This window comes from Lagopus leucura, unplaced genomic scaffold (genome assembly GCF_019238085.1).
Source record: "Lagopus leucura isolate 7727_CA_CO unplaced genomic scaffold, USGS_WTPT01 Super-Scaffold_100157, whole genome shotgun sequence".
Taxonomy (NCBI): Eukaryota; Metazoa; Chordata; class Aves; order Galliformes; family Phasianidae; genus Lagopus; species Lagopus leucura.
The window spans coordinates 18994879-19009406 of NW_024962334.1; the positions used below are offsets into that span (position 1 = coordinate 18994879).

Genomic DNA, 14528 nt, shown 5'->3' on the forward strand with positions numbered 1-14528 from the left:
CAGCTCCCCCACCAGTGCACGAGTTTACCTCTAGAGGTCATCAGGCAGGATTTACGACTGGACAACAAAAGCACGTGATTTGAAGCCGTACCCCATATTTGGGTGCCTACGTAGGAGGGAACCAAGTACATGTCCCAGTCATTTCCATAATTCATCATAAATTGTGCAAGGGTGCTATAGACGCACAAAACGACCAAGAGCCACAAATCAAGCACACATATCAAAAAACAAATGAGCTCTTATTTTGTAAACTCATTTTGCGGTCGCTATCCAAATGGCCCGGACTACCAGTTACATAATTATGGAGATCACAGCTCGGTGAGCGAGCAATACAGGGACTCCGCCAGCATGCACTCCGGCAGGTACGGATACGGCTACAATGGCATGGACCTCAGCGTCGGGCGCTCCGCTTCCACCCACTTTGGTGCCAGCGAGAGAGCCCGCTCTTACCCGGCCAACAGCACCTCTGCCTCGACAGAGCCCAGGTACAGCCAGTCCGCGGCCGCTTCCCACTCGCCTCCCCCCGACCCCCTGCCCTGCACCGCCGTGGCCGCTTCGCCCGTCAGCGAGAGTCACCACGGGGTGAAAAACTCCCTGGGCAACTCCAGCAGCACTTCGTCCAATTCCAGCAGCAGCACGCACATCAGCAGGGACGGGGTTGGCACCTCGTCTGGCACCGAGGAAGACACTCCGGCGAGCAGCGAGCAGGCAAGTGCCCCGAGCGACCAAAGCACAGCACAGCCTTCCCAGCCCCAGATCTACCCTTGGATGCGAAAGCTGCACATAAGTCATGGTAAAGCAAATACCCTGTTCTTTCTTTATTTCTCTGGAGGAAAAGCAGGATTGAATGTAAAGCCGGTGTCCGTGCCGAGCGAGGTCGGGGAGAGGGGGAGAGGAGGGCGTGGGAGCGCGCAACCCCCGCTCCCTGTACGGGAGCTCCCCCCGGAGAGCGGCAGCGCCCGGCCCCGACCCAGCGCCCGGCCGGCTCTCGGGGAGCGGGGGGCTGCGGGAGCCTTTCTCGGAGCGGGACCGCTCCTGGCTTTGCCCTTCCGGGGGGACCCTCCGCCGGGAACGGCGCTGCCTACCCTATTTGTGTTCCCGAGCCGAATTGAAAAGAGAATAGCAGGGGGCGAGGAGGGCAGCTCTCGCCGCCGGGAAGGCGAGGGGAGGAGGGGGGGAGCACCGCCCTGACCGCGGGGAGCGGGCGGAGGGGTGCGGAGAGCCCCGGCCCCGCTACCTGCCGCGCCCGGCCCGCCGGGGAGCGCCGGGGGCTCGCCGCCTCCCGGAGCTCCGCCGTGGTAAAGGGCTGCTCGCCTCCGCCTCGCTCCGCGGCCCCGAGAGCCCGGCGTGCACCGCAGGCGTCCTCCGCAGAGCCGAGCCGGGGGAGGAGAGAGGGGGATTCGCCTGGAAAACGCGCTAAAATCCCTTTTGTAGAAAGAGCGAAACCGAAATCCGAGCGGAAACTTAGCACGGCCGCCAGGTCCCCCTCCCCCAAAGGCTTTTCTAAAGGGGCAGGAGGGGGAAACTTGTTGAGCATTTCTCCAGCCCGGCAACAAAACCGAGCCGGGCTGAGGATAACGGTCCTGGTGGCTCGGAGCTGCAGGGAGACACGAGGGCTCCACGTCGCTGCTGGGAATCTAAACGTTGTACTTTTCTCTTCCAGACAACATAGGGGGACCAGAAGGGAAAAGGGCTCGGACTGCTTACACTCGGTATCAGACCTTGGAGCTGGAAAAAGAATTTCACTTCAATAGATACCTGACCCGCAGAAGAAGGATTGAAATAGCACATGCTCTTTGCCTCTCAGAGAGACAAATAAAGATCTGGTTCCAAAACAGGAGAATGAAATGGAAAAAGGATAATAAGCTGAAAAGTATGAGCATGGCAGCTGCAGGGGGGGCATTCCGTCCCTAAGCATTTGATCAATTAAAAGTACTGAGCAGTATTAGCTGACCCTGCGTCTCATGTCAGTACTAAGTTGACTTTCTAAAACTTCCTTGTGTTACTTCTGTGAAGAAACCCTGTTCTTGTCGCCCTTATTCATCTTTTAATCATGAGCCTGTTTATTACCATTCTCTCGCGTGTATAAGTAGATCTGCTTTTATCGTACATTTCTTTGTCTTGAATGGCTTTGTCTTGAAAAAATAATAGATGTTTTAACTTATTTATATGAAGCAAGCTGTGTTACTTGAAGTAACTGATAAAAAAAAAAGCAAAAGAAAAAAAGAACAAAAAAAAAATAAAAAGGGAAAAAAAGAGAGAGAGAGAGAAAGAAACCCTCCCCCGGTTTAGTACAAATGTTATGTGTTGCACTCAACCTGCTTAACTGTGCATGTGTGGTCAAGTGTTAATGTCCGTATAGCTCCAAGCTGTTAAAAATATTTTTATTCAAACTACCTATATAATTTCTGTGTAATTAATGCTGTCGTAGAGGTGAAATGATGAAATCAACTGAACTTGTCCTACGTGTAGTGAATAGTGAATCTGTGACGAAAACTGTGATTCCAAGCAGTATGTCCTTGCTGTGCCTTTGTATATGACTCTTTGCACGAACTCTTAGAAGTGGCTCTTATTAAGCGCAGCTTCTGTGATGTATGTTTGGTTTTGGTTTTTTTGTTTTGTTTTTTGTTTTTTTTGTTTTTGGTTTTTTTTTTGGTGGTCAGAGTTACAAATATAGTCAAAGTCTGGCTGTTTGAGCAAACTGTGAGCAGCTTTTTTTTTTTTTCTTTTTTCTTTTTTTTTTTATATATATTTGTTTTTTTAAAAAAGAAAAAGAAAAAAAAAAGAAAAAAAAAAAAAAAAAAACCCTACTGGGAAAAGAAAGAAAAAAAAAAAAAAAAAAAAATTGATGATGATAATAATAATAATAATAAACTTTCTATTGTAAAGTTTTCGTGATCTGGTTTGTGCAAAGCAAAGAGCTGCGCTGCCTCTGCGCGCTCCACGGGCCCGCGCGCAGCGCCTGAGCGCGTTCACCTGAGCGGCCGGGCTGCGCTGCTCCGGGAGCGCTGCTGCTGTGCTGCTGCTGCTGCAAAGTTGGAGCAGAAGTTCCTCCTTTAATGGCCGCTCGCTAAGGTGGAAAGCCGCCTCGCAAGGACCGCGATCGACAGCCTTTGTGGGCTAAGCGAGCGTTAGCCGGTCGCTGGTGGCTGAACAAAACTTGTGCTTTGTTAAAACACGCTGCTAAGTCCGAGGCGTGCTCGCCCCGCTCTAGCTTTTCTCCTGTGGTCGCCTTAAGTATCTTTGCGGGGCGGCCACGTTAGAGCCCTCTGCGCCTATTAGTAACACTCGATCGCCACGTTCCCACTTTTCGCCCTTTACGGATTTTTTTTTGCTTTCTTCACTACTACGGTTAGTTTTCTATAAGCGCGATGTTACTTACCCCGTCAGAGCTTGAATGGTTAACTCTTCCCAGCTTCTAAGAGCAACTACAGATTTGCACATTTACTGACCGGTTACATTGATGCCTTCCCTTAAAAGTTATAAAACAGTAAACTTTATAAGCCCCAGTTCCGGCTATATGACATTTGGGTGCCAAATGAATAGGGTTTTGTCTATGAATTAGATCGTAAAATCATCCATAGCACAGACAGATAGGCTCACTGGCTATAAAAAGTCACGTGGTGCCATTAAAGTAAGTTTTATGGTTTTGGGGAGTTGACATCCAACATTATATACCACATAACATATAATCTCACTGACGCTGGACTTCATTTGACTCTTTTGCAGGCTACGTGTGCCTCCTGGCCATTCACATTGTCACTTTTAGGTACAGAAGTATCCAAACCACAAGTTCTCAATACTGTGTGAAAAAATGGCTCCCTGCAAATCGAGGTAAGTTTTGTGCACAAGTTCCTTAAAGTTTCTCTGTGCCGGGGGAGCCGAGGCTCCTGCTCGCTCTTTCTCTTCCCCTTCCCCTCTTCCTGTGCCGAGGTTCGGGGCTGTCCCCCCGCCCGGGGCAGCGCACGCAGCCCCAGGTTGAGCGCAGCGCTGCGCAGTGCCCCAGCCCCGCTCCCGCGGCTGCCAGCGCTCTATTTTAGCGATCAAATCAAAGTAAACCACAATAAGCGACTTTGGCAGAGATGGATTTTGGGGCCTAGCTTTAATCACTTGGACTACCGCAGAAGATAATTACTTCCTTCGCTCCAATAGACTCTCCAAGTTTGGAGAGGTTTTGTTTAGCAAGGAGTACTTACTGCGGGCGATTAAAAAAAAAGGAAAACAAAGTAGATAGGGCTTGATACGATCTGGGCAGTGCCTTCAGTAGGCACGATAGGGGTGGAGGCGTGATGATATGGTAATCATCTTCGCATTGGCGAAATGTGTTGCACATCAGAGCAAGTATTAAAATGGCACGGAGCGTGCTGGAGTGCTTAAGATTCCTCTTTTCTGCACTGGGTCGTGTGGGAAGCTTTAGCTATGTAGCTAAGCCCATCCGCGAGCGTGTGCTGTGCTCCGGGTGTGTGCATTTATAACTCCACTGCAACTTCTTTTTTTAGTTTTTTTTTCCCCCAGCTTCTATCTGTAAATATAAGAATATAAGTGCGTTCGAGTGATGCGCGTGTATGCATGCATGTTCCGATCTGTGTGTACCCCTGTGTAAATCCGAGCACATGCCTCCGTTCTTGTGCTATTGGTGTCTTTATGTGTACAAAGGGTGTGTATGTGTGTATACATATATACGTTCCAGAGCCTTTTTTTTTTTTTTTTTTTTTTTTTTTTTTTAAGCAAACCAATTGAGTGTAACTCGTAGCATTAATACAAGAGACCACAGGTCATTAGAGTACTTCAAATTATGAAATACGGGCTTGGTTTATTGAAGATTGTAAATATCCCCAATGCTCTGCTCTCTCCCTCTCTGCCTTATATTGCTGGCTGCCATTGTGGGGTAGGCCCCAGCTGCGTGTTTACTTCCACATTCTTTTTATTTAAGTGGACTGTTCTCACTAGAGTGTGATTACTCAGCAATAAACTTTATGGCCGGATTTAACTTCAGTCTTTGAATTTCCAGGACTTGAATGAAAGGGTGAAAGGAGCTCTGTCTCTCTTTGGTAGCTGCAAGGCCTGATCCTTACCCTCAGAACGAGTGATCTCAGGGGTGTGACGGACCGGTGGGGGCCGGGGCGGAGATCTGAGAACGAGCTCCTAAACGCGTCTGTACCCAACTTCGCTGTGAGAACCTCGTTCTCCGCTCGGGTTTGGAGTAGTAGGGATTCAACGCAATCCCCTCTGCAGATTGCATTGTTTTCCTCGATGTGTCATAAACTCGAGTTTCAAGAAGAACGGGGCGGCGTGATGGGAGATGGGAGCCAGGCTTTGTTTGATATTGCCCCTGCTATCCCATGGCCCGAGTGGTGCGGTGCGGTGCGGGCTCTGCGTGGCACTGCGAGCGGAAGGGGAGACGGGGCTGCGGGTGGGGCAGGTCGCTCTGGACCTCTGCAGGGTCTGCCCGAGGTCCACCACCAGCATTGCTGTCTGATTTCCCATCCATTCGCCTTAAATGCTAAAGAGACACTCGCATCTAAGGTTGCAGCAGCTAAAAGATTTCACCGTTTTACAAATATTTAATATTTGGAGTCAACCCCCACTGTAAGATAAATGAAGTCCCAAGCCTTTGTGTCTGCGGATCGCTCTGTGAGCACTAAACAAACACACATGCATATACTTTGTATTTAAAAAAAATAATAATAATAATGGGAAAGGCTTTAAAAGCACAGACCCAAATACACATTCGAAAATCATTTCCGTCATAAACAGCTGGGGATTTTATAGCTCGCTAGCTGTCAGCTTCATCAATAGGAATACCAGAAAGTTTTATATGATAGGCGTGCACTAGATTATATTATACGCCATAAAAATTTTATAGTAGGAGGCAAAGGAATGCAAATGCTTTAAAAGTTTGTGCTCCTTTCATATGCGGGTCATTTTCCGTAGGAGAAACCTTTTCTTGTTATAGGGAACCATTCCGGGCGCAAACCGTTCCCGATTACTCAATACACAACAACACCGTGTTGCTTCAAGTGCCTGGTTAACACACAAACACGTCCACGCACACACCCGCTCAACTCCTGCTTTAGGAACCTGGATGCCATCTCGGGTTGTAATGGTCTGCAGCGAAAAGCTTTGCTCCCATTATTTTCACATTTCTGTATGCGGTTTCTAGAGCGCATTCTCGCAATGCTGTGGACAGAAATTCAAGAGCTATGGGAAAGGAAAAGATCACTAAAGCCCATAAGCGTCTAAACCCGCCCGCACTGCAAGAAACTCTCTAACAACGAGAGAAACTTCGCTGGAAATGACAACTTCTCAGTAGATTCGGCCCTCCCCCGTCCGAAGCAGAAGAGCTGAAGTCACTGCAAACAAGGAGCGCGTTCAGATTTTGCAACCCGCTTTTAAAATTCGGAACTCAAGCGACTCCACACAGCCGAACTGTGCAGAAATATTCCCAGATCCTAATTGTTTTCGGAGTGAAAAATGTCACGGAGAATAATCGCCTGGAATCGAGAGATAGAGCACCTATCTGAGCTCTTTTTTTTTTTTTTTTTTTTTTTTTTTTTTTTTTTTTGGCGCTGTGTTTTGGGGATTAATGCGTGCGAGTTTGTTTTAGTTTAGGCACAGCAAGTGGCGTTCAGAGCATTGAAATACAGTTTACTTAAGCCTTTGAAAGAAATACTTGAGTATAGTGTGTCATGTCTAAGCGTAGGGCCAATTAAAGATTAGGCAACCCTCTTAATGTGGGTAGCCAGTGACTTTGGAAGCCATAACTTTCTCTAAACCAGAAGTGTAACAATTCGCTTGAAAGTCATCCGTAAATTACAGCTTCGCTGCGCTTTCTAAGCCCTGCAAACGCCCTAATTGCAGAACATTACAGGGAAATTTTGATTCTGCCATTTCCTTACAGTTAATAAGTGCGTATCTGTGGAAGGGTGACAAAAGAAGGGTTTGCAATCTGCTCCATGGGAAATTGAATGGAACAGATCGCGAGGGGCGGATCGGGAGGTTTCGATTTCAAACCCTGAATACTGGAGCAATGCCTTTTCCCTCCCCGCAAATACAGATTTAACGCATTAGCTGCACACATAAGTAAATCTCCTCACCAAGTGAAACCATCGCTTCGCTTTCTCACCTTTCCCTTCCTGCCCCCCAAATATCCCCGATTTATTGTTAGATAAGCGCAAAAGAACACAGCTCCCACTGTCGCCTGATCATCTTCGAAAATATTACCCCTTTTAAATGAAAGCATCCTCGCTAACGTCTCTCTGGAAGGCAAATACTCATGGACCGTCGCAGTCACATGCTCGTGGGGCTGCACGCACAAACGACATCGAATCTTATACAAAGAGAGTGTAAAATTCGCGAGGATTTCGCTTTATGGCACGCGTAAGGAATCTTTCCTGCAACCCCCCAAAAAATGGCTTTTCAATAATAATATTTGCTATGAAGGTTATTGGGTAATTATTGCAATTTTGTGGAACAGTCCTTGCTTGAGGTGAAGTCTGTCTGCGGATAACAAATGGCAGCCCGTGCAGTTCACTGCCAGGTTAAGTAAATGCAGAAAAGATAAATCTGCACACCCTAGGAATCACCAGCAGAGCTCGCTTTAGACCAAGTTCACAGTCAACTCGTTTGCCTAGACAAGGCTTCGCAAACAATTAGAGTTGTTTCTTTATGCTTAAATCAAGGAGAAATGACTAAGACCCTCGCAGCAGAGAGCTGCAGCTTTTCCCCCAACGCCGGTCCTTACGTCCTTCCAACCTCACGCCCAGAACTTACCCAGCATTTCACCTGCAATTGTAACCAAATAGCGCCTTAGAGTACAGGCTTCCCTCCAACGCTGCCGAAAGGCTGTGCAAACTGATTTAACAGCACTTTACAAAGCTGCCAGATTAAAGAAGAAGAAGAAGAAGGAAAAAAAAAAAAAAAAAAAAAAAAAAAGCAATAATTAAAAATGCAAAAGTATCCGATTTCTCATCAGCGAGAAGAAGGAAGGAAAAAAAAAATAAAAGCTTAGAAAGCTGGGGGGAAACGGCAGAACTATTGAAACAAACACTGCGAGTCTCTTACTCCTAAAAGAAGCTGCATAGCTTTTGTATATCTTTGTGGTTAAGGGCGTTACAACTGCAGGTCAAAAAGTTGAGGGTCAAAAGTTTACGTTTTGCACCACTCTTAGTCATTCGTCCAGACAGAGTTTGATGTCAATGTTATAGCCGAGATCTTGACTATCAGCACAAAAGATAAAATAGCTTTGAGTTACGTGTGTATCACAGTATGGACTCCAGGTGAACCCTACTGGCTGAATGACCTCAATTACCAAGGAAAGGATAGAAAATTCCTCTTTTCAAGAGTAATGCACGTTGTATTTCATCTTGAATTATCGGTCACATTTGTGTCTGAATATCTCGGGCTCAGCGCGGCAGGTAAACACGCGTGTCCCTCCACCCCAGAGCCGCCGCCGCCTCCCAGGGCCGGGGAGCGAAACGTTTCCCCTTGTTTATTATATCATAACCTGCTTTAAGAGGTTTAACGTTAAGCTTCCTCACTTTGCCAAACGGCAGGAAGATAAGATAGGAGCGGGGCAATTAACGCGCGTATCGATCCCCGCCGCGGCTTTGTTTTTGGCTCTCGTTTCTGTAACGCCATCTGAACCGCTCTTAACCGGGGCAGGACGCGGCCGTGCCGATGCGGGAGGGCTGTGCGGAGCGTTCCGGCCGCAGGAGCGCGGTGATGGCGCGGGGCTGCGGGGCCGCCTTCTGCAACCGCTGGAATACGGTGCTGGCTGCCAGAGCCGCGATTTGGATGGAGCTCCGAGCCTTCTGGAATTACCCGTCTCTTCCCAGAGGGATGGGGAGAGGCGAGGGTTGGTTTGCCTTCTCTCCTCAGCTAAAAAAAAAAAAAAAAAAAAAAAAAAAAAAAAGAATTTGGTGGAATTTTAGGGGAATTTCTTTGCGCTGAGTTATTTCCACGTTGCTGGCGTTTTGTTTTGTTCTCAGCGCTCGCGTCGGTGTCGAAGCCTTAGCCTAAAGATCTCGGCCGGGCGTGTCTGTGAGGAGAAGGGGCCGGAATCTCATGTGGGGACGGAGGGAGAGGAGACCACTGCAAATGGCAGGTTGCAGTGATGGGGATGAGGGGTGGCTGGGAGAGGGAAAGAACGTTCCGAAATATCCGCTAGCAGCTATGAAAGGTATGGAGGAGGGGACAGTGCCACGAGGAAGGAAGTCAGAGGAAGAGCGCACCTCACCACCATCCGTGCATAGCTGCCTTTCGAGCCCAAAGGCGGGAGCCTGTGCCGTCCTCCACGCACGGGCTAAGCGTGAATTATTTGCCAGGGACACAGCTGGATCGTGGCAGCCGGACGATATTTCTTGGGAACACGTGCGCGTGGTGTGAGATTTCAGATCAGCCCGACTTATTGCTGGAGGCTTTGCCCGCTGTACCTGCCGGAGCGCAGCAAGGTGTGCGAGCATTTGCTCTGCGTGGGGATGTTGTTCCCGAGCTCCTGCTGCTGCTCCTTTACAGTGAGCCCTGGCACTGCCCATTTGGAGAGCCTTCCCTCACCGCAGATATTGTTTAACCTTTCACATCTAAAGTATTTATTTGGTGTAAGAGAGAAGCCTGATAACAAGCTAAAAGCCGTGGCCAAATATCTATTTTGCTAAAGAATAGCGGGCAGATTGTTTCCAAGAACAACAATGCGTCTTTGATACACCCAGAACGAAAGCTGCTACTATAACTGGGTTACTCAAGAGTAGGTGACGGAAATCCGTTTGCTTCCTTACCAAAACAATTAGCCGCTCGGATTCCATGTTTTTCAGTCTAGCCTAGGATAAAAATATCATTGAGAATATTTTCAAAGAAGTTGAAACTTCGGCTTCGGGAAATACCGAATCTTTCGAATTGGTGTCTGAATTATTCCCTTAAAATTAATATAATAAGAGGGGAAAAAAATGAATTATTTGAGGCGAGCTCTTTCTTCCCTTCAGCTCTTTGCTTTACAGCACGCCGCTCTTCGGCGTGGAAGCTCCGGCCCAAAGACCATTCATTTAAAATCCGGGCGCAAATCACGTTTTACGTGTGTTTATTTAACCACGGCGGGACAGAGCGAGCACGGCCGCCAAACACGGCGTTGTTGGGAGCAGAGCCGCTGCCGGGGGAGTCCCCGCTTCTACACAACGCTGAACTTGGGGCCCAACGGGCTCGTCCCCCCAGTAGCGCCCGCGCGGAGCGAGCTGCGCGCCCGCGGAAGGCGGAGGCTGCCCCGGGGCAGTGCGATCCCCGGGAACAAAGGGGGGGGAATACAGTCGATACATTCCATAACGTTTACATTTTCCCGCGATTTTTTTCTTAATTTTCCCTTAGAAGTGGTGACCTGGGCAAAGCACCCCGCTATCTAAAAGGCGCTGTTATAGACCTTTTAGAAAAACTAAGTCCAAGGCCGAGGTGAACTTCAGGTCACCGCGTCTAACAAATATGAAAATGTCGCCTGGTGAAGGGCACGCCTTGTTATTTAACAAAGACTGTCAATGTGTAAGATTAATAAGAAACAAAATGCACACGGTGTCACTTTTCGGTCACTTTGAAACTCGGGACAGCCTCGCATTCAAGAGGGGAAAGCTGGGGCTAAATATATTCAAAATGGTTCAAATCAAATTCAACCCAGCCTGCGGGTGCGATCCTTCCTCCTCCTGCCCTTCTCTGTGGTGGGTGCCCGGGCACGGCGAAAGGTTGTCTTCTATTATTATTATCATTGTTGTTGTTATTATTATTACTCTCCTCGTTCTTATCTTCTCTTTTGTAATCCGTACGGTTTAGCCGCGGGCGCGGAGGGGAACGCGGTGTTTGCATGCTTCTCGAGAGAAAGAGGAACCCCCTCACCCCCTCTTTGCGTACGCATGAAGCTTCTCTCCTCGGTGCACGGCAATTAACTCTCTTACTCTCAACTTAATTCCAGTGCAGTCCCCATCTCCTCCTCGGCCGGGAGCCCCCAGCTTCAACATCGCTGATTAAAGGCTCCTTCCGCAGCTAACAGAGCCCCTGGCTCCTCTGTAAAAATAAGGGACCCGGCCTATTTTCCCTCTCCTTTTCTTTCTTTGAGAGGTTAGGATGATGCTACAAGTTTGCAAAGGGAAGTATCAGGGAGGGGAAAAAAAAAAAAAAAAAAAAAAAGGGAAAGAAAGAAAAAAAAAAAAAGGGTTTCAGAGATTGTTTATTACAGCCATAAATCTTGCAGTAAAATGTCGAAACGGCCGTGTGCAAGATAACACTTGGTGGTCTTGGCTGGGTTCTTGTTTATGATAACAAAACCACAAAGACATGGAACAGGCCTTTTGGAGGTCCTGCCTCAGCACATCTCCGCAGCCTGATAGAACCCCGCAGAAACAGGCTGAGCCCGGCACCTCGGGTCACCTTGTAGATTTACGTTCGCACACAGCACCGCATCCTTCTCCGTGCTACCCAGCGCCAGAGCCACACAGTAGAGAGGTGCAGCGAAACGAGTGATCTACGAGATCTAGTCGCGGTAAATAATAGGAAGCAGAACCCGCTCAGCTCGCCGGCACAAAGCTGAGCCTACAAATCGGGACAGTGGTTTTCGTTGCGTTTTCTCGTGCCTCGGGAGCACGGAGCCTGCTGTTCCGAGCTAGCCATAGAGCCTCCGGAATTGCCTTATGGCGAGGATACCGTGCCCGGCACCGCAGGGCAATGCATCTGGTGGCGGCCAGCAGGTATTTGTGCGTGCGTGCAGCTCTGCGCCGGGAACGTGCTTTGGGCTTTGGCAATCTTTTTCTTTCTTTCTTTTTTTTTCTTTCTCACTCTCTCTCTCTCCCTTTTTTTTTTTTTTTTTTTTTTTTTTAAAGGTAATGCAGGTGGAAGCTCTGATTTTCCAATCTGGTTTGCCGCGTTGTTGTTGTTATTTTTAATAAAGCAATCTCCTCGTTTCTGCCCAAAGTGTGCGGCTGCGTCTGTGTGCGTGTGTAACCGCATTTCCTCTCCACGCAAAGTAAATAGAGGAACTTATCTATTACCCCAGTTAAAGAGTTCCATAGATGTTCTGTTGGAAATGAGTAAGTAAATGTGTTTTAACTCTCTTTACAAATTAGCCATTCGATATGAGCAGGAAATGAGTGATTGTTTAGATAAGTAGTCCAGTATGCCCAAGTGCTGCAAATGTTCGAACATCTTACGATCCGCCTGCAATGTGCGTGTGTCCGTGTGTGTCAAATACAGATCGATACTCCGTGCGCCTACTTGGGTTAGAGCTTCAAATGGAAGTACACGTTCCCATTATCTACAAAACGGCTAAAGACAATAATCTGAATTTCAAGCAGAGTAGCTGTTAATGTCCTATCTTTAGGAGGGCGAGAACTAAAACGCGTCGTACTTAAGCCTGATGTATTAGATGCATTTTCCCACACCGGAGAGTGAGATTACCCACTCTGCAATTATATTCTCGAAGGACGCAGTAAACATTTCTGTGGGTATATACGCTCTCCTGTAAAGGGGAAAAAAAAAATCGGATAAGTTTGCTTCTAACTTCCTATCTGCAAGAGTAGATGGCGTTTGATAGTATTTTTTCCCCTTAGAATAAGAGCGTAATTAGTTTAACCATCAAATTTCAATTACCTAAGGTCAGGGCGGGTGCCTCTTTTCCCTGTGAGCTGAAAATATCGTTAACAGTCTCAGTTCCAGCAACGCAGCAGTGGCCGGGTGCCCTTTCCCTCCCTCGCCAGGCGTTCTGCGAAGGCGACAAAGATTTCTCTTGGAACTGAGAGTTCAGAAATTGAGCCAGCACCAGGCAAGCGAAGAGACAGTCTTACATTCGTAGCTGGAAAACGCAGCTCTGCGGGGAGGGATGTTCGCAGAGAGCCCTGCGGCAGCCGGTAGGAAGCGTTTATAGCACTGCGCCACTCTCCCTCTCCTCCCCGTTATTCCCCGCTCCCCGTGTCCCCCGCACCCCACAGTACACAGAGGGGCTCCCCTCGGCCTTCCCGCGACGTCCGCGCTAACTTTGGGATCTGCTCCTCCGGCAAGCAGGCTGCAGGGGGACGGGAGCTGCCGGCTCTCGGCTCGGGGAGAGGTTGCAGAGAAGGGAGGGGGTGAGGCGACCTCCACCCCGCAGCCCCGATGGAAGGTGTTGGGTGATGGGTGCTTGGAGAGCTATTGTGCAACTCCCCGCTCAGCGCCTGCCTCCCTTCTCGGACTGCGCTCTGCTTCCCCTGCCCGCTTTCTGACATGAAAGGAAAAAAAAAAAAAAAAGGAAGAAAAAAAAAAAAAACGACTAGTGTGAGGACTGTCAGTTCTGGATTAGTTTTATCTCTCTTGACACCGCGAGTGCCGGTCGCAGCCCGGGCGAGAGGAGGCGGCGATGCCGTTGAGCAGCGGGCACCGGGCGCGGCGAGGCCCGGGGAGGAGGCGCCGGGAGCGGCCCCGCGGTGGGGCCGTGGGCGCGGAGGTGCCCTACGGCCGCTCTCCCTCCTTCCATTTCCTGATCCGGGGTCCGCGGCCCCGCGCGGTAATTGGCGCTGGCGGTCAGGTGGTGATGGTGTGTCGGGGTGCGTGCGTGTGTGTGTGTGTGTGTGCGCGTTGTGCGCGCTCCAGGGGTGGGAAGAGAGGAAGGGAGGGGAGTGCGGCGGGGAGGGGGAAGCCGGAGGCCCAAACTTTGGCAGCGGCGAGCACTTGACAGCGGCGGGAGGGGGAGAGGGAGGGAGTGGAAGGAGGGGGGGTGGGGGGGGAAGGGGAGGGGCCTCGCCGAGCCCAGAAAAACGACAACGCGAGAAAAATTAGTATTTTTGCACTTCACAAATTAATGACCATGAGTTCGTTTTTGATAAACTCCAACTACATCGAGCCCAAATTCCCTCCCTGCGAGGAGTACACGCAGCACAGCGGCAGCGCCGGCAGCTCCGCCAGCTACCACCCGCACCACCCGCACCCGCACGCCCCACCACCGCCGCCTCCGCCGCCGCCGCCGCACCTGCACGCCGCGCACCCGGGTCCCGCTCTGCCCGAGTACTTCCCGCGGCCCCGCCGGGAACCCGGCTACCAGGCTCCCGCCGCGCCGCCGGGGCCGCCGGGGCCGCCTCCCGAGGCGCTGTACCCGGCGCAGGCACCCTCTTATCCCCAGGCGCCCTACAGCTACAGCAGCGCCGGCAGCGCAGCCCCGGGCCCCGAGCAGCCGCCCCCGGGCGCCTCTCCGCCGCCGCCGCCGCCCTCCAAGGGCCACCCCGGGCCGACCCAGCCCCTGCTCCCCGGCCATGCCCTGCAGCGCCGCTGCGAAGCGGCCCCCGCCGCCGGGGCCGGCACCGGGCCGGGCTGTGCGTTGCTGCCCGACAAGAGCCTGCCCGGGCTGAAGGGGAAGGAGCCGGTGGTGTACCCCTGGATGAAGAAGATCCACGTGAGCACGGGTGAGTCGCCCGGGGCAGGGGGAGGCCGGGATGCGCCTGCAAGGAGGGAAGGGGGGGAGGGAGCTGCTGGGGCCGGGATGGGTCGGTGCGTGTGTGGCTTTTTTTTTTTTCCTCCCTCCGCGTTTCCTA

The 14528-nt window shown here is 50.4% G+C and overlaps 3 protein-coding genes across 7 annotated transcripts in view; all 3 read left to right on the top strand.

Moving 5' to 3' along the window:
- The first annotated feature begins 16 nt into the window (after positions 1 to 16).
- On the top strand, positions 17 to 2777 carry HOXA5 (homeobox A5). 3 transcript variants are annotated; one of them, XM_042889327.1, is made up of 3 exons: positions 18 to 485; positions 630 to 793; positions 1664 to 2777. In XM_042889327.1, exons 1-3 carry the CDS (start codon positions 232 to 234, stop codon positions 1912 to 1914), a joined length of 669 nt encoding a protein of 222 aa, XP_042745261.1. In that variant the 5' UTR covers positions 18 to 231; the 3' UTR covers positions 1915 to 2777. The 3 variants fall into 3 exon arrangements, with proteins under 3 accessions (XP_042745259.1, XP_042745261.1, XP_042745262.1); XM_042889328.1 differs by having other exon boundaries at positions 633 to 793; XM_042889325.1 differs by having other exon boundaries at positions 17 to 793.
- A 207-nt stretch (positions 2778 to 2984) lies between these two features.
- The window catches only part of HOXA3 (homeobox A3), a 33501-nt gene continuing 21957 nt past the window's right edge, over positions 2985 to 14528 (top strand). For 2 of the 3 annotated variants that reach the window (XM_042889318.1, XM_042889323.1), the window contains exon 1: positions 2985 to 3834. The gene's annotated coding sequence lies outside the window, so the exon portion shown is untranslated. Of the gene's footprint in view, positions 3835 to 10315; positions 11721 to 11852; positions 12876 to 14528 lie in introns of those variants that run through there. The other variant, XM_042889317.1, reaches the window with a different exon arrangement.
- Positions 13758 to 14528, top strand: part of HOXA4 (homeobox A4) — a 2405-nt gene continuing 1634 nt past the window's right edge. The window contains exon 1 of the mRNA XM_042889324.1: positions 13758 to 14399. Within this exon, the coding sequence (XP_042745258.1) occupies positions 13802 to 14399 (598 nt within the window). The 5' untranslated portion in view covers positions 13758 to 13801. The remainder of the gene's footprint in view (positions 14400 to 14528) is intronic.

What these genes read in the sequence shown, in the direction of transcription:
- HOXA5 (XM_042889325.1), top strand. Translation starts at nt 232, where the DNA reads ATGAGCTCTTATTTTGTAAACTCATTTTGCGGTCGCTATCCAAATGGC. An exon ending in AAAGCTGCACATAAGTCATG is followed by an intron (nt 794 to 1,663) that starts GTAAAGCAAATA and finishes TTTCTCTTCCAG; the next exon opens with ACAACATAGGGGGACCAGAA.